Below are 23,038 nucleotides of genomic sequence, written 5' to 3'. Positions count from 1 at the left end.
CCCCTAAACCAGAATACTTTTTTTCTAAGTCTTAAAAGGAAAAGTGTGATTGCTTTTTAATTTCTTCCATGGTGAGTTACACTTGGCTTCTGATTTCCAATTTTTCTCACAAACCACAGCAAATAGAATTTTTCTGTTTCTTAGAAATGAAGAGTCTCATACGATGCCATGAGCAGCATCTTGGGAAATCCCCAGTTCCAGCCAGGTCAATAAAACAAAATGGTGAACCAGCATTACCACCCCAAGCTTTCCTCCCTCCACTGCTGTGCTGGCAACACAGCTGCCATGGGGAATGAAATGTATTTCTACATCAGACAATGTCCAAGAACAAGCTCCAAATAAGCCATCAGGACACATTGGGGACATATGTTGTATAAAGAGGATGAAGCTATTACCCAGCTCAGCGCTGATTGAATGCCATTCACCCACCAGTGGCTGTCTAGGAAAAATGGCATGATCGAGTAATTAGAGACTGTATCATAAGCCATATGGACAACGGGGTCAAATTAAAGTTCTTTTTGCAATCTTAATTTTGTAATTTCTGTTCTTGTCTAACGCCTTGTCCTCAGTAGACAACAGCTCTGCTTCAATCGTCCCAGCAAGGCTGCAAGGAGAAGAGTGGTGGTCCCTTTCGTCCCCCACAGAGGATGTTACACCATGTTAAGGCAGGGACCTTCCCGCCGCGTTGGACCGTGCTCGGCACGGGCGATGTGCGGGCGCGGCGGCCCGGGGCAGGTGCGCTGTGCCGGCGGGGCTGGGCGGCGGCGGCGCCCGCAGGGGTCGCTGGCGCGGAGGCGGCGGGCGCATGGCGGGACCGGAGGCCGGGGCGGGCCGGGGCGGGCCGGGGCGGGCCGGGGTGGGCGGGCTCCGGGGCCGGGCCGGGCGGGGGGCGGCGGGGCCGGGCGGCGCGCATAAGTCGGCCGCGAGTTACAGGCGGCCGGCGGCGGAGCGCTGGCTGTAACTTGACACCGGGGCGAGAGGCCGAGCGGAGAGAGGGAGCGAGAGCGGCGGCGGAGGAGAAGGAGGAGAGGAGCCCCAGGGAGCGGGATGGTGACCACCTCCTTCCCCTCCCCTTAGCGGCGCTCCGTAGCAGCAGCAGCCGCCGTAGGAGCGCCGGGGACTCGCCTGACGCGGAGCCGGGGACAGCCGGCGATGGGGACGGGACGGATCCCCTGAGCTCCCGGGAACTTTCCCGGCCGCGGGCAGCCGGAGCCGGGCAGGCGGATGGAGGATGCGCTTCCCCCGGCGGGCTGCGTGAGCCGGTGGCGGCGAAGGGGAGGATGAAGAAGCAGCAGCAGCACGGCGGCGGGGAATGCCCGGCGCCCTGGCCCCCTGCGGCGGCGGCGGCGGCGGGAGGGGGCCCGGGCCAGGGCGGGGGCTTAATGAGGCGGCGGCCCCTGTCGCTGCTGCCCTTCCTCTCGCTGCGCGACTACGTCTTCTGCATGGCCACCCTGCTGCTCTTCTGTTTGGGCTCCCTCTTCTACCAGCTCAACGGGGGCCCCCCGCACTTTCTGCTGACCCTGCGGCACTGTCTGGGTAAGGGCGGCCGGCGGCGGCGGCGACTTGTTGCGGCTCTCCCTCACCCCCCGTGGCGGCTGGGCCGGGCCTCCCTCCCTCCGCACCGGAGACGCGGCCGCGGGGCTGGGGCGGCCAGAGGCCGGGGCTGCCGGGCGGGCTGGGCAGGCGGGACGCGGCGCCGTGAGCGCTGACACCGGAGGGGAACCGAGCCTGGGGCGCGACCCGCCACAAGTTCCTGCTGGCCAAAGCGGAGTCCCCTCGGGACTTTCTCAGCCCCGGGAGCGCTGTGCCCCCGCGGGCGGCTCTTTGTGTGCCCGGTGGCCGTGGCAGAGCGCGGTGTGCCGGCTCCTCCGGCCGCCAGGTAGGTCCGAGGCGAGGCGGAGCGCAGGGCAGCGCTCACTGCTCGCGGGTCGCGCACCGGGGGAGCTCGGGCACAGCCGCCCGGAGCTGTCAGCGCCTCCCCGCCGGTTGCTGTGCCCCGGGGAGGACAAGCGGGGTGCTGATGGCCCACAGCAGAAGATGCTGTTCAAAAAAAACAAAAAAAAAAACCCCAACAAAACCAAAAACCCCAGATGCACTTTGTGAACCAAGCATCCATCCTTGTGCAGGAGGTTGGAGTCTGGAGAGAGGGGTTTGCTCAGCGGGGTCAGTGCAGCAGCGCTCGAACACTCGGGCTCACCCTGGTGCTTTCCCAGCCTGGTTGCCTGCGGAGCCCCGAAGGAGGAGCCCCGGTGGGGCGGGTGTGAGCCCCACGCTGTGGCCTGCAGTTCTCACCCTCATGCTAACCCCAAGTTTTCACGTGGTTTTTCTTTGTAGCTAGCGTCCACATCGCTAAATGTTGCTTCCCTGCTCAGCAGAGTTGTGTAAAAAAGAGTTTATCGTGAGGTCGAGTAAGTACCTTAGGCTGGCAGGGCTCATTCAGGTGGTGGCAGGACAAGGGGGAATGACTCTGAACTGAGAAAGGGCAGATTGCGTTTAACTGTTAGGAAGAAATTCTTCACTGTGAGAGGGGTGAGGCACTGGGACAGGTTGCCCAGAGAAGCTGTGGATGCCCCATCCTTGGTATTGTTCAAGGCCAGGCTGGATGGGGGCTTGATCAGCCTGTTCTAGTGGAAGGTGTTTCCTGCCCATAGGGGCGAGATTGGTTTAGATTGGAAGGAACCTTTAGGACCATTCTGTGATTCTGTGATGTGAAATAGGGAACAAAAACCGAGTGTTTCTCAATACAGGAGGATTTCTACAGAATAATTTGTGGTGTGAGTTTTTACCACATTGGCTGGTCTGCTTTACTTGTGTGTGGCGGTGAGGCTTTGGTGGTACATGCTGCAGAGGTGCAAGCTGTAAGAGACAATGTTAGGTTACAAACAAAAATACTGTTTGTGTATTTCAGAAAAATAAGCTGCAGCTCCTTTTTTATGTGTCCATACTTTAGGAGCATTTTAAGAATACAGCCCTAAGTGTGTGTGTTGCTTTTCCTTATGGGAAAACTATCCCTTGTCTTCAGTTAACTAGTGAGAGAGTATGGAGAGGCAGTAGGATGAGAGACAACAAACACAAGTTGCAGCAAGGGAAATTCCAATGAGATATCAGGAAAAAAAGATTTCAGTGTGAGAGAAGTCAGGTGTTGGAACAGGCTACCCAGGGAGGTTGGGATGTTCTTGCAGATATTCAGAATTCAGCTGGACTAGCCTCTGAGCAGCCCAAGTAAATTTTTCCTGTTTTCTTGGGGAAATAGGACCAGGAGAACAGAAGTCACTTCCAGAAAATGTTATTCCGTAAATCTGCCCTATAAAGTCAGTGAAAATTCAAATGAAAATAGGAGAAGAAAAACGTTTTGGATATTACTTCATGAACACAACAATTTTAGCTTGAGTTTTAATGACTTTTTTTCCCTTTAATATTACAATTAGGAAGAAATTCCTCCACTGAAGAGGAAACTGACAATTTTTCTGCCATAGAATCACAGAATTGCTAGTTTTGGAAGGCATCTCTGGAGATCATCTCGTCTACCTCCCATTCCAAGGCAGGGTCACCTAGAGCAGGTCAACACAGGAACATATCCAGGTGGGTTTTGAATGTCTGCAGACAAGGAGACTCCGCAGTCTCTGTGGGCAGCCTGTTCCAGTGCTCTGCCACTTCTTGTGGTTTAGTTTATGGCCATTCCTCCTTGTCCTCTCACTGGGCATCATGGAAAAGAGTCTGGCACCATCCTCTTGGCACCCACCTTTGAGATATTTATATGCATTAATGAGATCCCCTCTCAGTCTTCTCTTTTCTGGACTAAAGAGGCACAGCTCACGCTGGTAGAAGATTTTGTTTGCAATTGATTGATACTTTAGTGGGATTAAACACAATCTTTGGTTTCAGAAAAAAAGTTTTTGTCAATTTTTAAATTTTCATCTTCTTCAGGGATAAATATTGCTTAGATTGAGTGAAAATAGACTGCAAGAAATGCAGAGTTACTCAGCTTGTGGCCTTTTGACTGCTTTTGAGGAATGGGGGAAAAAACCCTAAGATCTACTACCCTAACCACTCTAGCCAGTAGTTGCATGTCTGCTGGAAAATCTTCTGAGGCCTGCAGATGAAAGGCTTGGAAACCACTGCATCTTGGAGGATGGGTTAGGATAATTTTTGTGAGGTGCTCAGCAAGTGCAGAAAAGCCTTTGTTGTGTGTGCCTGAACGTGATGTGCCCCTGGGGATGGAGTGTAGTCTTACTGAAAATGTTTTGGGGTTCTTTTGATGTGTGGGATTCTCGCAGGAGAAAGCAGACAGATCTATTAATCTCTGCTAATGAACTTCTGCGCTTGTTACATGAATTAGTGTAGGAATTTCCTTTCTGTGCGTGAGTGCCCTGGGATGTTAAGGAGATGCAGGCTTGGCTAACATCCTGCACCAGGCTAGTGGCTGAGAGGGAAGCAGAGTCCTCCTGGCTGCCTGGAGTCCTGGTACCCACTAAGCAGGTGGTGCTGCTGCCTTTGCAGACAGGTGGGATGTGCTCTGGGTACTGAGGTGTCTGTTTGCATGCAGCTTTATGGAGTTACTTTATACTTCCTTGGTCTGCAGTTTCATTTGGGTTGTCAAAGTTGATCCACGTGGGTGACTTTACTGAACATTTTATGTTTTAATTTTTTAGAGTGATGCATACTCCTTGAGGTATCTAGCTGGGAAGGCTTTCAAATTAGGAACAATATTTTTTTGTAACTAGAAGGTGTATTGTCTTACAGGGAGCTAACAGGACTGCTTGGAAGAATAGGTATTGGGCATCACATCCTGCTAACTACCAAAGCTGTACGTGTAAATGTGTGTCTTATACAGCAGAGGGAAGTTTCATGATGTTTAAAAAAATCAAAACAAACCTTTTTTCCCCCCTGAAGCCACAGATTCAGTACGAGTAACTCTTTCCTTCTACTCCTTCCAACCCACAATATATGGTGTTAAAGTTCACATCTCCAGAAAAAGAGCAGTTAGTTTGTAAACCATATTTGTTATGTGAATTTTGCAGTTTCCCTCATTGGATTTAAATCTACAGAAACCAAGGAGTAGCCTAAAGGGAATATTGATTTCTGTTTTGTGCCCTCCATAGTGTGGGAGGGGTCATCTTGTCTGACTTCAGAATTTTTGTTTGCATTTGGAAGTTTCATTGCATTGCTCATGTTTAGTTATGTTATTGTGAGGGGAATGCTTGGATTTTTTTACCTCAGAACTTGAAAGGAAGTTCCTGAGCAACAACACCAAACTTCAATAGTGGTCTGGACAGAAATCTCACCTGCATCAGGCGGGTGTGTGCATAAAAGAAAATCAAGTGTGTGCATAAAAGAAAATCAAGTGTGAAAACACATGGTTTGAAAAACTTTAATTTTTTTATTAGGCCTGCATCATATGCTGTGGAGGAGGTATACATTTATTTTCAAAGGAATGAAGTGTGAACATTTGCTAGTTCTATTAACTTTCCTTTGGAGGTGGGGAAGATGAATATTTTTTCAGAATATTCAGACTATTAGTAATTTTTTTTTCTCTCCCGGACTAGCTTCTCTGGTGTCTTGTCCATATATGCCTCTTTTTCTTTTGGTTGCCATACTGATTGGAGAGAATCTTGGGAAAACATTATGGTAGTTTTTAGGGTAGGCAATAGCTGTATTCAGTATTTCCACTTGATATGGCCATTTCTTTTATAGCAGAGTCATGCTGAGGAAATGAGAGTAGAGTAGTAGATATGAGGCTGTGTTTTGTTATTTATCCTGTTCTGACTTCAAGCTCACAGTAACTCAGAGTACAGAAGGTCTGTGGAAAGCTGATGTTTCTGCTGTCTGCTGTGAATGTGGCTCATAGTGACAGGGCTCAAGTTTCTCACTGCAGTCATCCCATCCGGTGGGACCCTGTTTTTCAGCATGAAATTATTGCAGAGGGCATAGGCGTATGTGGGTTATTTCTCAAGAATCTGTGGAAGATACTTAAAAGTCTATCTGTTGGCAGTAGGCTTAAATTTGCTCTGTGGGGGTGCATACCAGTCCTGGACCAAAAATGATCTCCAAAAAACAGGAAGGTTTAAAAACTGCCAGGCTTTCCAGTAATGAGCTGCAGTATTGGGATTTGCACAAATGAGGTCTTGCTTGTTGATTCTGCCAAGGTAACCCTGGCTCACTAATTGAAAACCAACTCCAGCAGTGGAAGGAAGTGAGAAGAGTCTTCCCTTAGATGAGTAAGACACAAATCGTAAATCCTGGACAGCCCAGTGGCTTTTGGGAATGCACCAGGGACGCCACTCCCGTGCAACTGCAGTGGTTCTACATTGCTTTATTCGTCTCTGCTTTCACTTGTGATATATACATGCTTCAAATTACAGAAATGAGGATGTCCAAGGCTGGTAGCAACCCTCTAATGGCCAATAAAAACATAAAACCTTTGTATCTTCAGTATTTGCTGTGCAAACTTGTTGTTCGTGTCAATTAAAACATTTCCCTGTTGAACTTGCCAGGAGCCTGTACAAGTACACTGGTGTGATTGCATGTGAAAGTTGCCTTTCCTGTGGTTTCCTATGCAAGGCAAAAGTCTTAAGTGTCCACTTGTGTTCCTCAAACAATTTCTGTGTTGCTCTCCCTCTTCATGACACCGGAAGTTCTCAGGTATTTTGGCCAAGATGGGCTTGGTAGCTTTAAAGTTGTAAGAGCAACAGTTGTGTTTATTTTGGGGAATATAACCATAAAAGAAGCTGAAAGAAATCTGAGTATTTGGGGAGGTTGTTACAAAAATCTTCAAAATGTTAAAAACTAAGCAGCAAGGGAAACTTTTTATTTAAATCAAGCTAGTGTGAATTGGCTTTATTTTGGTAGGGTGTTGTGGTTGGATTTTCTTGTTTGTTTGGTTTTGTTTTGTTTTCTTTTTTCCTGACCTATCTGATTTTTTCCTGTTAACCTATTAGGAGAGGGATGAAAATGAAAACCTGACTATCCAAAGAAAACAGTTAAACTAAGTGGCAGTGTTTTGTGTGCAATTTTTTTATAAGCTGTAGAAGGGAGGGACAACAGAAGGATTTTTAGGGCTTTTTTCAGGGGAATTGGTTGGGATTTTTATTCTGGTAATACCGCATTTATATATAGAATAATGTAAAGCACAGAATTCTTCAGGGCAAGCTTTTCTAAAAAGTAGAAGCACGTACCATACTTTAATTTTGCAGGTAGACAGCATGCTGACTTTGCATGGCCAGAAAGGGTTGACTCATTCAGTTTTGTTTTGCATGTGCATGATCAGGAATCCTTTACAGGCCCTTCAGGTGTGTGAGTAGCAGAAACACACTCAAGGAAAGACAGTCAGGTCTGTTGATGAGGTCTGAGTCAGGTCTGTAGTGACACAATACCCATTTCTGAGGTGCCTAGGCTTTTAAAAAGGCCTGGGTTATGTTCTTAGTGACTTTTTTCCCCCTCTTATTGTTCTCAAAAGAGACAGCTCTTCTGTACTCTAAAGGATTTTTATTTTCATCTGACTTGTCACAGAATTATTTAGTTGCAATACGCATGGAATTAATTGTTTCAAAGTTCATTAACATTGTAGGGAACTGAAAGGTCAGTTTGGAATCTGCTTCCTAAAAGCCTTGAAAAGAGATGGTCTGAACCTAAATCACAAGTCTGTATGTAGCGGTGTCTTTCTTAATTAGCTTTTTTGTCCTCTTTGAACTTCCTCATTTTGCTGTTGTGAAAGCCAATCCATATTATCTTTTAGATAAAATAAGTGTGGACTTCCATTTAGGTTACTAAAGTCTCAAGTTATAAGTGAGCTTCTTTGGAAGACAAAAGAGGAGCCTCATCTCTAAATAGCTTTTGTTAAGACTGCTCATCACTCACAGCTTGTCTGATGGCAAGATTAACAAAGCTTTTCCTAACACAAGGTGATGTCAGGGAACACTGTGGAGAACCAGAATGCATCTAATTTTATAACCGAGGTCATAAAATTCAAGCCTCTTCTTCCAAAAAGATTGAGTGGCCTCTGGATTACATTGTGCTGGCTGGCTAAAACACTCTGTACAGTGAAGTCATAGCAAAAAATGCTGGTGTGAATGTGTTGTGATAATATACTAAATATATTTGAAAAATTGAATAGCATTTATTCAGGAATGTATTTTCTGCTTTCAAAGTCACACTCCAGTCTGGGAATCAGGAGTTCCATATGGGTGTCTGTGTATGTGTTTCTTTTTCTTATTCTCCATTTTGTCATTTGACAAGGGATTTAAAGGATTAACTCAGTCCCTGATGAGAGGGAATTTTACTACAGCTTTTTCAAAAAATTTATTTGGTTTACTTTCAGGTTATATTGCAGGTTATATTGCAGTGTGGTATGTATATATTTTACCTGTGTAAAAACAAGTCTGCTGGTTAAATGGGATGTTTCACTTGGGCCTGAGGAGATGAGAGAGGCTTTAGTTCTCTGCCCTGACAGACTTCATGTGACATTGAACAAGTTGTGTAGAAATTCTCTCTAACCCCCTTTTGTCCAAATGACATTTTGAAGATTAATGTGTGAGAGAGTAGGATAGTCTGAGATAGTGTGGTGGTCATAGCCACAGAAATACTGAGAGGGAAAAGATGCTTTTGATAAACCCTTCTGTTATGTGCAGGTTTTGGCTGTGTCAAAGAGATAAGGCAGATAGTGTTAGGAGGAAGCTCCTGTATAGGCTGAGGCAGTGGTCCAGCTGCTTTTCTTTCGAGGGTGTCACCACTGTTGGCTCTCACAGACTCTGTTCAGTTTTACTTCAGGGTTATTATATTTGGTTTCCAGAGTCTTATCAGAGGACTTCAATTTTTAAATATTACTTCATCTAGAAGACTTCATGTCCACAGATGTTACCAAATAATTTATTTCTTGTTTCCCGTGGTGCTGTTTAGACTTGATTTGTGAAAATGCAGTTTCTTGAAGCCTTGTTCATCCTAAGTGAATGGCAGGTTCTCTATTAGAGAGTAGGCAGCCAAAAGGGATTGACTGTTATGAGGTAAAAAGCGGTTGTTGCAGTGATTCTCGTATTTTCACACCAAATTAGGGAGAAGGAAGGTTGCTTTTGCTTGGGGTATTACAAAGACTGATAAACATTCACGGGTGCTAGAATGAGAGACTCTGTAGCAAAATAACTCCTACAGAAGCTACAACACTTCGTGCTCTGTGGGGAAAATAAAGGCTCTCTACTTTTTCCCCCCCTTACCTCTAATAAGAGGTTTGAGATTAATTAACATCTCTGCTAGCTCTACTGCACTGATGCCTGATGAAAACTATTTTGAAATCAGTAGCACATGTTAAAATCAGCAGTGACAGTAAGTTGAAGTTCTTCATTTGTTATTTAAGCACAGGGGCCTTTTATCAAAGTGTGTAGAACATATGATGAAGGTATAACAGAAGGAACTGGATTTGATATGATTTTTGGCAGGAACATTCTGTAAAATGGTTGAGCAGATACCACATATCTTTTTTTCACTCTGTTTCCTGATGGTAATTGGTCCTTTCTCTCCCATCATTTAAATTTGTATGTTAATAGAAAGTGTGTCTGCTGTCTCTTGTGTCTAGGGAAAATCTGGGATTACTGAAATTGCTCGGGTGTATTTTGTATGGTAATCACCACGTATTTTGGACAAAAATTTTGAGCACACAAGGAAGCCCTTCTTTCAGGGTGGTTTTCTTAGTTTCATGTGCAAGTAGTTGCACATTGTCAGCTTCTGGCTCCTGTAACCTATTCAGGAAGACCTGGATATTTTGTTTTCATAGTTATCCCTCTCTGGAAAGACAGGTTTCAGGTAAGATGTAAGAGTTTATTTTCATCTTGGACTGGAAAAACAAGGCTGTTGTAGGTTTTTTTTTGAAGTTGTGACTTTGCACCTGCTGCTGACCCCCTGTGAGGTCTGTTTTAAATCGCAGTGGTGTGAGAGAAAGCCCTGTGTTTCCTCTGTTACAGGTACAGCCAAGGAGGTCAGAAGCCACTCTGTGTGCTCATGTGGGTGTGTATGAAACACACTTAGAAAAATCAGCTACTGCATTGTTATATGAGCCAGAAGACTTCTGAGAATATTTCTATTTGGGTTGTCTCTCCTGAGAACTGGGCTGCAAGGGGAGGTCCTCCTATCCCCCTTCTGTGCTGCATTTGTTTCTTTTCCTTGGACCAGTAAGTTTTGGTGCTAGGGCTTGCAATGGTCTGGGTGCTGTTCGTTCATACCATGGGGGCAGGGAAGACAAGAATCCTTTTGAAATTGACAAGAATTAAGTTCCTCTTCAAATCTTGCTAGAAGATTCATGGTCCTCTCAGCTATTTGTCTGCTTTTCCTGTCTCATCAGTGAAGGGAGAGAGCCATTTCCAGGCCATTACAGTTTATTACGGACATGATACGAGTAGGATCAGCCCTTTTTGGGAATGTCAGTTGTCTGTAGCCTGTTGACATTAATTTAGAAGGGAACACCAAGCTGGGATAGGCTGCCACTGCCTTTCCCTGGGCAGCAGAGGTGCTTGCCTGAAAGACCAAGTCTTAGTGGCACAGCAGTGAGTGGGCTCCTCAAGCTTTTAGCTTATTGTTTGGGCTTTTTCTTTTTTTCTTTTTTTTTTTTTTTTTTTTTTTTTTGGTTCTGTCTTTTTTTTTTTTTTTTTTTCAAGTGAAAGCTGTGGAAAGTGATGACATGATTTTTAGGTTTTGTTTTTTTTCCACCAAGAAATGTTTCCTCATCGTTATTGGTGAGCAGGCAAGTAGATTTTCAAACATAACTTGTGTTTATGTAATGAGGCATTTGTTTTTCTTTGTTTTAGAATCTGGGTTAGAGGATGTTTGGAGACTGGACGGGTGGATAGGAAGTGGAGAGCAATTATTTCAGTGAAATTTATTTTACTCTCTTGCTCTTTAGAGCTGCACTGAGAGGAGCAGGCCCTGTTGTGTTGAAAATGGATGTTCGGCTTTGTTTGTAAGCATGGAAGCACAGTGATTAGGTTTGTGTTACGGTTTCTGAGTACTAATGCTTTGGAAATAGACATTTGGATGCTTGCCAAGGCTTGCTACTTATCATACTTAATGATTCAGAGTAGAAGTCATCAGGAGGCTGGGATGGAGATCACAGTGCCTGTGCTATTTCAGTGAAGAAGCAGTATGTCTCTGCCATGAGTAAATAGCATGTTTCAGCACCCCGAGAGTGTTTATTTTAAAAACTTCTGCTGATCAAGTGGATGGTTGGTTCAGTTTAATGTAGCTGCCCCAGAGAGAGGATGCCAGCATAACATTGTACTCTTACAAGGTTACTAACTGCTAGCAAGTGACAGTTCTGGGAGATGAGATGCTGATGCCTGGATTAACAGTTGCTAGTCAAGGAAGTTTGATTTATTATTTCCACTTTTTTATTTTTCTTTTTTTTTTCCTGATGTGAAATGTCCTCGGTATTTCTGGGAGAGGACTTGCTCCTTACAATTCTTCTTGTAGTTTACTAATAGATGATTCTGAAATACATACAACAAAGTTGTTAGAATAAGTGATTGTTTCTTAGCTTTTGCTTAGTTACTGCTGGAGATTGTTGTGAGGCTTCTCTCATTGCTTGGCCTTTGAATGTAATGGTAGATTCATTTGGAGGATACTTTGATTTTTCTCAAAGATCTTTACATGTTGTTTTAGCCCTGATTTCAAAGCTTGCTTTTGAAATACAAATTCCAGTTACATGTCTTTTTGCCTTGTAAAATACCCTAAGATTTGGAAATTCTTGTGCGGATTAGAGCTTGCATTACTTGTCTGAATGTTCTGGGTTTTGGTTGTTTTTTATTCTATCCAGATTATGAAGTTTTATGCTTTTCCTTCATGCCAGTGTCTTGTGTTGCGATGGGCATGAGTCCTGAAGGGGCTGGGGTATGGGAAGCCATATGGTGTTGTTTCAGAAAGAGTTTGAGAATGATCTTACAATATACAATTTTGGGTTGGATTTCAGAAGACAGTAATTTAGTGAATGTTGACAGTAATTGATAAATGCTTATGTCTCTGTTTATCTCATGGCAATTCGGAGGAGATTACATCAATATTGACCATACTTACTGGTGTCTTTTTGTTCAGTCTTATTTTTTGTTTTCTTACCTTCTAAGAACTTTTTTTTTTCTGCCGTCCCTGTACTTACAGGTAGTTTCCCAGTCCTTTTGTTACTCTGTTCCTGTGTAATACCAAACCATGTTTAGCAGATAGTGATTTCCTAGTCATGAATTGCTGGTGGTCCTATTTCCTTCAACCAAGTTTTCTTTCTTTGGTGGCTTGCATCATAGAGCAAATACTCTTGCCTCTTTTGCTGGCCTGCATCTAGAGAAGAGCCACCTGAATCTCTGCATTGAAAATCAGAAAAAAATGGGATCTGAGAAGAAGCGTCCCATAAGCAGCCCATGCTTTTGTATTCCCAAAAGGTAGGGAAAAAGGCTACTGGGATGCAGTGAAATACAGAGCAAGATCTTGGAGAGGTGATGTTGGTAGACCTCTTCTCTACAAATTTGATGAAATTACAGGTAGAAATTGCATTCAGATTGGGCAATATACTGCCAAGAAGAGGATGTTAAATAGGAGAGAACTGTAGGGGGAGCAAAGGACAGACAAGTGTCTTGATTAGAAAAAGTTACACAAGACTTAGACTGCACATGGCTTGTCTGTAAGACATTTACTCCTCGTTTCAAAGGTTCCCTCTGAAGTCTGCAGGGAGAGACAGTGGTATCTCCAAAGACTCACTCAGGCTTCTTATGTGTCTATGATGGCAGAACCCCTAACTTTAGCACAAAGAAATACTTGGAGTTTGGTGGGAAGGATCTGAGTTGTCATGGTAGGTGTTCTGAGAAACACTCGTTGATGACCAGACTTCCAAAGAGGAGGAAGAGAAGGATGGGGACGGGAGAGAGGAGCTGGGAAGTTACATAGCAAGATTTTTAAACAGAAAGGTCATCACTTCATGTCCGTGGGTCACTGAAAGGTGAGTGCTTAGGATGCATAAAATAATGACTACATAAGGCCCTGGAAGAAGAGCACCATGGGGGTATCTGTCCATGTTTGATGGGTGGATTTGGTGCCATGTTTGTTTCTCCCTAACTCTTGCAGTTCCATGGAAATGGAGCACGACAACAGCTTTGATACGATCTGAAATGTTGCAGCAGATATTGCAAGGCAAAGGCTATGAAATTGCTGACTTCTCAGTTCCTTTCATGTCTGCAGCTGATTGTTCTTTTCCTAGCAGAACTCCCCATACAAATGTGCAGATTTCTTTTGTGTTGCCTGTTGGGAGATAGCACAATAAGAAAATTAGGGTGAATAACAAAACAGTGGAGCCTAAACCTTTACTGCCTGTTTATCTGAAGCTTTGTGGTGTTTTTGTGTGCGGGGGGGGTTGGTTTAGTTTGGGGCTTTTTTGGGGTGGGGAGGATTTTTTTTGTAAAATAGAGATTTTCAGAAATGCGATTAAATGAAAGCTGAAATAGAAAATGCTTCATTGTCTAACTGTGAGCTCTCTACCTTGCCTCACTATTAATGAGCAAAACCTGTTACTTAATATCATCATTGATATTTTCAATGGTATTTTTCTGGGGAGTCAGTCAACTTCAACATGAGTTATTTAGTCTTCTGATGAACAGCCTTACTTTATTAGGCCTGTTGCATTTTCCCTGTCTAGTTTTGAATCTGATACTTGTCTCATCTAATCAATGAAGCAAATTTTGGCAAAGCTCTGTGATTCTTTATAGCTCAGCAGTTGTCTGTTTTTTGCACTATGCTACATGGAAACAGCTGACAGCTTCAGTTCTTTTTCTCTGCAACTCTTTGGTTATGAATTTTTGAAACTGAAAGGCTTTTAAATAGCATATAGCATCTTTCACCTTCTGACCCCAGCTCAGATACAGCTGAGGCTGGCAGTAACTGGATCTTATTATTACTGTGCTGAGGTGTTCAGTTAGCTGTGTGCAGTAAGTTCATTGCGGTGCTTGTGACGCTGCCATTCCCCTCTTTGCTGGCTCAAGGATACTGCATGTCATGCCTGTGACAGTGTGTAGCACCAGTGGAGGATCCAATGGCTTTTATCTGGTAGGGCTCCCAATGGGCTGATGCACTTTTGGCCCTCTTTCTAAATGTGCTCTGGCTTTAGGGATGGTGTGTGTGCTGCTCACACTTAATGCAAGGGGGACTTCAGATTCAGAAAGATTTTAATGAGGGTTACAAACCTTGGGGGTGGGAGGGGAGGCATAGACCCAATTGTCCCCAAGATCAGAGCTGTGCCTGTATGCTGAATTTCTTTGTACTACCCTGCTGCATAGTTAGGCTTGTTTGTTTGGAGCTGTTGTATCAATGATAAATTTATTATTATTAAAAAAAAAGGCAAGCCTGAAATTTTCTTCTCAAGTGTCCTAAACAAAGAAATTTTTCCATCATCTATAAAAGAAGCTACTAAGTGTCCTTCTTGCTTCTTCTTCCCTCAATTGCTACTGACTGGAGAGTACAACTCTGTTTTTTTTATCCTCATGCCTCAGTTTTCATCTAGCATGTCGAAGAGGAAGATAATATTGGCACTTCTGATTTCATTTAAAGCGCACAGAGAGGTGATGTGCCTTTGGTGTCATATGCCTGATTAGAAGCAGTATCAGGAACAGAGTTGTGATTCTCTGCACTCTTAGAAGGGCAGGGATTTTCCCAGAAACCTGTGCACCATGTCCAACAAAACACTGGTACTCAGCAACATGGAAACTCTTCCACTTGCCCTTACTTTAGCACTTACCTGCCTCTCCTGGTTAGGGTGGTTTGAGTTTGTTCAGTTTGTGAGCTTTATATCTGTACACTGTTCCTGAAAAGTAATGAAGTTGTTTTTCTGAGGGGACTTCTGAGGCACAGGGAAGTGTGAAAACAGGTCTACCCAACTGTGTGCAGGTTTTGCCCTGCAGAACCTCCATTCAGCCCAGGCATAAAAACTCTTATTTCTGTCTTTGAGGAGGAGCATTTTAGAGTCTTTCTTCCCCTGTTTCCCTCAGCAGGGAAGCCTGCTACTGCAGAACTGTGTGCTGGGCTTGAGACTCTCAAAATGACAGGGAAGCTTGTGGGAGGGAGTGATAGCTGTGAAAAGAAAAAGTGGGGTGAGAGAAGCAGAGGTTGCTGGGCAAAACTTTCCTGATTTAAGCTAGAAAAGCATACTTTTTAATGTATTCTACTTAAAATGAGCTTGTGAGAGACAGGAATAGTTCTGGGGGAGCACACAAGTGATAAGTGGCACCTATTCCTATTGAAAAGTATTTCTTGCTCCTTTCTGCAGCTTTCTTGAGCACCTTTGTAGAATTTGCTCACCAAAGCCTCTGCTGTGAGTGGAAAAAGTTGTATTTGTGGCACGGGTAGATGATAAAACAGCTGCTTTATGCAGACAGCACAGCTTGAAAGCTATATAGTCAGCTTCAGAAATGTTTCTTTAACTAACTTAGTCTCAAGACAAAAATATTTTTTAATACAAAGGAGCTCATAATGCAAGGGGATTGATTTGCTCAAGCAAATTTTATCCATCTGTTAAGCTCTCTGATTATTTAAACTGAAATTTTACATCCCCTTTTTTATTTTATTTGGAGGTAATGCTTGCATTGTATGAGAAGGATGACCAGAGAACCTCTTCTTCCACTCTAAAAGCATCATTACCATGTCACAAGCACAAAATAATTATGAAACTGAAGGCAGATCAGTTGAATGGCTGATTTTCTTGCAACATGATTGTTTTGGCTCACAAAGCCTGGAAACAGAAAATTTTGATACAGACTTCTCTGGATCCACATCCAGGCTTGAGATCTAATGGTTATGAGAAATAAATGTGGTGGTCTCAGGCAATTCCTTTGTAAATGTGGTCAACATCAAAGAAAATAAGAAATGCACACTGATTTAAATATATAGTTAAATCTGAGATAAAAATGACAGGTTTAGCTATTCAGCTAAATATAATGTGTAATATGGCCCTGGTTAAGAATATTTCCTTCCTCATACTCTATAAATAACATCATAAGTGTGCTTTATACTTTCTCCAAACACCCATTCTTCACTTCTGTTCTAGCCTGTTTGCACTCCTCATCTCTGACTGCTCTGGGTCTGGCAAGGCATCTCTCCCATTTTCAATGAATCTCTTTTGTTTACTTTAGTGGCCAATGAATGGTTCCTGGATTGCAGAATGGGGAACCTTTAGTTCCTGATGCCACGTGAGCAGTGGGATTCCTTAGTGCAAACCTGTGTGTTGCATTTGGTGCTATTGCACAGAGCCTTGTGATGCTGCGCCAGTCATAGCTGTGGTTTGGCAAATGCTCCTGCTCAGCTGGGAAAGGAGGTGGGAGGCAAGAACAAGGAAGAGGAGAATAGTAAGCATTCTTTCACTTTCCTTCCTTTAATGTGTTTATGGACACTTAAGACAAAGTGATGGTAGCACTAATGTGCTCAAACTCCTGAAGCTGCACTTACTAGTGAACCACAAAAAAGTTTAAAGAAGGTATAAACTCATGGAATGTTCTTTTGTGTTCTCTTGCATGCATTGCAATTTCTTTGAGGAGGAAAAAGACTTGCTTTACTGCCTTAATTCTGGAAAGAAAAATAGTTTTGAATTGAGGAAGTTTGTAGTTGGCCATGGAAGTCAGAGTTTGCATTGATGGTTCTTATGTTAGCCTTACCAACTTCAGCCTGTCTGTGACACAAAAGTTAGGATCCTGCTAAGAATTACGGTTCAGTAGAGCCTGATATTTATTTTCTTCTACTAGAAATAATAGTTTGTGTCCAAAGTGGGGTTATTATACTGGCATATCTTGAAATTTCTTAGAATTTGCATTTCATTATTTAATATTATTTTATTTATGTAACTCTGTCTTTTATTTGTTTTATTTGGAGATCAGTCTGTAGTGGTGTATTTTCTTTCTTAGGAGGAAGGCATGCTAGATTTGTTTCATGAATAGTAATATTTTTCTTGCATGTGTTTTAGTGTAGAGGTAGTTTAGAGCTTAAATACTGTGTTACTACAGGACATTTTCTGTAGGAGAAATAAGACATAGTCTCTTTCTGGAGAAAACAAGAATATAAAAATAATGTGTGTGAATATAAAAATAATATTCCAGGTTACACATAGTTTTATCAACATGGTAAGATGCCACTTTTCATGCATGACATGAAGCTGAAGCATGTGTAGTAAATTGTTTAAACCTTTTCAGCTTTCTTCCTTACCTTGCTTGTGAGAATTTGTGTCCTCCTGGTAAAGTAAAAATGAATAAGGAATGGTTATAAAGAATTAAAACACTTGCACTGGATCTTCTTTATCCATCAGGTTCAGATGAGACAGTTTTGATGTTTCTCCTGCATCTGTGGTAATAGCTATTATTGAGCAAGGATTGGAGTAGTTAATAAGTTCTGTGGGTAAGAAGAGTTAAATAACCCAGTAGATTGATCCAAAATACTTTCTATGTGTTTCATATGAGTTCCTCTCAAGGTGGAAATGGCCAGGTTGAATGTAGATACCAATGTACCTATGAAGAAATTGGCATGATGTACTGTTGAAAGTAACTTTGATTTCTCTGGGTGCCCTCCTCTTGAAATTTGGGAGCTTGAGCAGCAATGAATGTGGTTTGTGCTTCCAACCGCTTAAATATTTTCATGAGTGTTTGCAAGTGAAACTCACCAGTGCCTTTCTGGTAAGCTCTGTATTGAGTTCACCAGGGGAGGAGTACAGAGACGTTAAATGTGCAAGGATGGGCTTAGGACAGCCAAAGCCCACCTGCAGCTGAATCTAGCAAAGGATGCAAAGGGGAACAACAAGGGCTCCTACAACTGTATCAGCAGCAGGAGCAAGGAGAATGAGGGGCTGCTGCTGAACAGGGCCTCAGAAAAGGCTGAGGTGCTTAAAGCCACCTCCACCTCAGCTTTTACTGGTGAGATTTGCCTTCAGAAGCCCCAGGCAAGGAAGACCCATTGCCAGGGCCAGATTGTTCCCACTAATACCCAGAGTGACAAGGCAGGAGACAGTAGTGACAGATTGAAATACAGGAAATTCCACTGAAACATCAGAAAACCCTTTTCATGTAGGGGTGACTGAACCCCAACACAGGTTTCCCCAGGATATGCAATGCAATTCCTGATCCCCCTGGTCTGGCTGAGCAGGGGATTGGAGTGGACAGGTTGCTCTGCTGGGGTGCCTTTCTGCCCCACTGTGCAGTGGCACTGTGCGTCTGGGATCTCATGGCATGTGCTGTCCTTTTAGAAACTTGGTTAGCAGTAGGAGTGCAAAGTCAACTCTAGTGTAAAGTGTGGAACATGACAGACATGTTGCTGATCAGTGCCAGTTCTAGGAACAGGGGCTGGGTTCTAATGTCAGTCTCAGTGTGAAGGAGATTGATATGTCAAAATTGCATGTCACATTTATGAATCACTTACAAGACTTGAATTTCTTTCCAGGACTTTGGAAAATTATTTTCTAGGAACTGATTAATTAACATGCAAGAATATAATTTTTGTGTTGCAAAAGGAAGGGTAAACTACCTGACTGCGAACTGTGTGACTTCAGAGACTATGAATCTTATTTGCTACACAGTAAGCTAGAAGGTGGAATATGCTGCTGCATACTTTTCTTGATCATGGTATCCTTTGTATATCATGATCAAGCTTCAGGTTTCTTTTACTGGTTGTGTGAAATCTGCCTGTTGTCTTGCATTGTGTCATTCTCAAGGAAGGAGATATAGCAAGGGGCTAAAGAGAAAAATAAGTAGTGCCTTCAGTAAAAACACATGAGTTTGCTTTATGCACAATTAAATGTCCTGTTGGACTTGAGCCTAGAAATCAGGATAATGTATGCTTCTAACATAGTGTAGCTGAAAACATTTAGAAATGGTGTTTTATTAGCTTGTGTATGTATTTGACAGAAATAAGTTTTTCCAAGAAGAGTCTTGGATGATGTCTTGAATGTGAGGGAGAAAAAGGATGGATAGCTACTTCAAGAGAGAATGCATCTGGTTGTGCTGGGAAGAGAATGCTCCTTGGCAATGCTGCTTATCATTTACCACTTTTAGCACAATTGCATTTTTCCCCCTTCGTGGTATGTTTTCCCTTCTGGGTCAGTAGGAGATCAGTTTCTTAGAACAGGGAAGTAGTACAGTAAATCCATTGTGCCTCTAGGATGTATTAACTTCAAAAGATAGGATGCCTCAGTCTTCTAGTGAAAGATAGACAGAATCTAGCCTGCTTGTTTGTTGGGTTTTTTCCTTCTTACTGTGACTTTATCTTGCAAAGGCATGGTCTAATTCTTTCAAGTGAATAATGTTGAAGCAGATTTGTTTCAATGAAATTGATACCTCTGGCAAGTTGGATCTAATTCAGATGGCTGTGCCAAGGATGGAAGTCCTGAAGCTTAAGGAGACAAAAGAAAACAAAGAATTTTTTCAATTAGAGATTAACTTTTAAAAAATTAGAGCAAACTGGGCCTTAAGTTACATGTGAATTGAGAGCTGTTGTGTTAATTTATTTACTAAGATAAGCAGCAATATTCTGAGATTTTCCTTCACTCAAATGACATATTCATATTTGGCACCGGTAAGCATTCCTATCCAAAGGAAATTTTCTTGGTTTTGCAGCACTTCTGTTTGCTGGAGTGAAGGAAGAGCAATTTGAATACTTGTGCATTCCTTTTCCTGCAGTTCCCTGTAACTGTGTGTGTTAACTAGATCTTGTCAACAAGCAAGGAGATTCTGAAGAAGTTTTAAAGGAAACTTTTAAAGAAAGGATGAAGACTGAAAGTATCAAGGCATGCTCTGATGTCTTTCCAGAATGGATGCTGTGATGTTGCAAGTAGACAAAGAATTCATTTGATTATTTTAAGACATAGAATTGAGGCATATAATTGCATTTAATTGATTTTTCTTAGTTTTGCCCACTCTCTTTTCCTCAAGTATCTAAATAGCTTATAGAAGTCTTATTGTGATAGTCTCCATGTAAGTGGATCCCAAATGCTTTTAAAAGGTAAGGACCTAGCTTTCTACTCTCTGCACCTCTCCCCACTGGGTTGCCTACTGATTGCCTAAACCTCTGAAAAAACTGAGTAGCAGGAAAAGGACAAACCAGCTGATAGTCACTTCTCACCCTTTAACAGGGAGTCTGCTGCTGAATCACCACTGGATGACAGGTGAAGGAGTTCTGAAAAAAATCAATAACCCAAAACTAGGAAATTAAGGAAAATAAAAAGGATTGAATACTTAGAAGATGTCTTGTGACCTTAGCAGAAGGGTACCTGTCAGGTAAAATTTTAATCAAGTAGATTAAGCAAGAGGGTGGCAATTCTCAGATGAGGGGCCTGTGTAATTTTCCTTTGAAACATTTTGCCCCTCCTGAGTGTGGGGACACCCACTCTTAGCTGCAGGCCATGCAAAATGTACATTTTAGTAGGGTGCATTGTAGGGCCCTTTAGTAGGGTGTGTTGTGCTACTTAAAAATTAAATTAGACACTTTTCTGCTTTTTTCACTCCCTTTGATGCGAACCTCAATTACATTAGTGGGTGATAGCACCCAGTCTGTGAGCACAAGCCAGACCAAGAGAGACTTCTTGAGGAGGAGGGGGAATTGTGGTACTGCACCTCTGCCCAGCAGCCCTGTAAAGCTGATGATTCTCTGCTCTAAAAGCAAACAGTGGCAATAAAGAGAGTTGGGAATAAAGATAAACATTGATACTGTAAAGTGAATATTAAATCCTGCTTTATATTGTAGACTTGTATGCCATTTTTACAAGGCTGTGCTTTGTTGCCCTGTGGAACTATACAGACTTTTGCAAGTAGTAGGAAATTTTCCTGTCAGCCAAAGTTTTCTTTTGGGTAAGAGTAGTTTCTCAGCACTTTGAGATGGCAGCTTTTTGATGCACTCACAATGAGCATTGCCTTAACCATGGTGTTTGCTTTTCTATTTTCTACCCCTTCTTGGGAAGGCAGGAGCTTCAGCAATAGGATGAAGAATTTCTTGGCAAATTAAATATTGATCTACTTAATACACATACAGCACCTTACACTGTGACTTAGTTTTACTGTTTCAAAAAAATGCTGATGGGACTTCTTGTTGTTACATATAGGAGATTTTTTTCTTTTAAATTAATTGTGCTTAGTTAGATTGTAATTTCCTTACAAACTGAAAGGAGAAATTCGAAGTTGAAGATCTAAATAATTGGAGCAATGTTGTGGGAGCAGTGCTTATCAGAATTAATGCTAAAAACCTAGCGCCTGTATCCTAAAAAGTATGTTTGAGACCAGAAAGAAGAAAGGGTCTCGACATAATGTTCATAATTATTAAATGCAAACTTTGGTTTTAGATTCTTTAGACAAGAATTTGCAAAGGAGGTACATTTTGTAGCTGTAGGGAAGAATGAGAAATTACTGGAGTTCTAAGCTTATGTCTGTCAGTGTGCCTATTCCCTGCACCACACGAACAAGTATCTAGAGAAACAACTGTGAATCAAATGGTATTCCAAAAAGTTAGCGGTGTTTAAAGCTCCAAGGAGGAATGTTTGAAACTGTAGGAATTTTTGAATATCTCTTTTGCTGTTCTGTTAAAGAAATAATTTGAATCTTGGATCTTCATTTGAATCTGGCTTTCCAAAAGTAAATATCAACATGGTCGGTTAATTTTGAAATATATTGAAATTGTCATCACGTAGTTGACAGTGACTACTAACAGTTAAGAAAACCCCATGATCTGAAGAGAACAAATAACTACTGCTTACTGTTGGACTCTCATCAAAATCCTTCTCTCTCTCAAAAATGCAGCTGACTGTAGCTGCCAGCTAATGTACAAACAGAACCGAGAGAGGGAACAGCTGCGCTCTGAAAAACAACATAGCTCAAAGGCAGCAGCACCCGCCTCAACTCCTCTGGTATTTGGTTTCAGGCTAGAATTATATATTTTGGGGTACTTTTATATGTGTAAGTAAGCTTTTCTAAGGAATCTGTAGGATTATGGCTTTGTCAAAAAGGAAAAAAACCCTAGCAGCGTGTTGATTTTAAAAGTAACTTCATCTCTTTTTTCTTACCTTTGTACTTTAAAGATTTCTTACAACTTTCTGTAGCAGTCAGTGTTTGTTGAATAGGGTTTGTAGGTCTGATATTAAGCAGACAGCATCTCTGAATCTACTTGGTAAGTGCATGTTGGCCAAAAAAGTCCTATGCCCAGTTCACCTGGATTTTGAGGAATATCATCTAGAAATAGGTGGCAGGGACCTAATCAAATATTTCTGCTTGGTGGGCTTCTGTGTTATGGGAAGTGGGACCCCCTCATTAGAGAGCAAATAGTGTGTGTCATGTTTCAGGTGGGACTGGAGGGGAATCTGCGTGTGGCAGGAACAAGATAGGATGGCAAGTGGTGGCTAAAATTAGGTCAATTACACCAGTAAAATAAAATTAAAAGTGGTGAGTATGAAGAGTGGTAAGTATGAAGGGGTGAATTCATGCAGCTTTTTGTGTGCATTGTGGTGTGCCAAATATCATTCTATATCTCACTGAAGCACACATAGAGCTTGTTATAGGGAAGGAAATTTGTTAGACACTAGAAACTTATGACAAACTGTTCTAGTGAATATAAATTCAGTATTGCCATAAAATCCAATGACTCTTTAAGTGGCTCTAGGTTTTTGTGTAGTAAAATGTCCTTCAGTTACTTCTCTTTTGTCTGTATTGCTATTGTGTGTTTTGCTCCAGATGACACATGATACAATATCTTATTTTTGAACTCCATAAAAATAAGCCTTAATGCTTTGTTTGCTTCAAGCCAAAAGAGCCTTTATTTCCTGCTTATGTTTTGGCAAGTGGACTGTATTTTAGAAAGGGTGTAACACTTGTATTTTCTAGGTAGTATGACTATAATTTTTTACTCAGGAAAAAAAAGTGTATTGTTTTGATTTCTTAAGAGGTGACTTTTTTTCTTGGTTCATGTTACAAAGTTCTGGTTTACTGAGAGAGTAGGCTTTACTCTTCCTAGGGAGCATATGGTGTGTTGTTTTCTGCATAAAACCTGGTAATTTTCAAGGGCAAGACAATTG

The 23,038-nt window shown here is 42.3% G+C and overlaps 1 protein-coding gene across 1 annotated transcript in view; it reads left to right on the top strand.

Annotated features, from left to right (window-relative positions):
• Positions 1-980: 980 nt before the first annotated feature.
• Positions 981-23,038, top strand: part of UST (uronyl 2-sulfotransferase) — a 153,375-nt gene continuing 131,317 nt past the window's right edge. The window contains exon 1 of the mRNA XM_058801100.1: positions 981-1,536. Within this exon, the coding sequence (XP_058657083.1) occupies positions 1,281-1,536 (256 nt within the window). The 5' untranslated portion in view covers positions 981-1,280. The remainder of the gene's footprint in view (positions 1,537-23,038) is intronic.

This window comes from Ammospiza caudacuta, chromosome 3, assembly GCF_027887145.1.
Source record: "Ammospiza caudacuta isolate bAmmCau1 chromosome 3, bAmmCau1.pri, whole genome shotgun sequence".
NCBI lineage: Eukaryota > Metazoa > Chordata > Aves > Passeriformes > Passerellidae > Ammospiza > Ammospiza caudacuta.
This window is presented reverse-complemented; position numbering and strand designations above follow the sequence as displayed.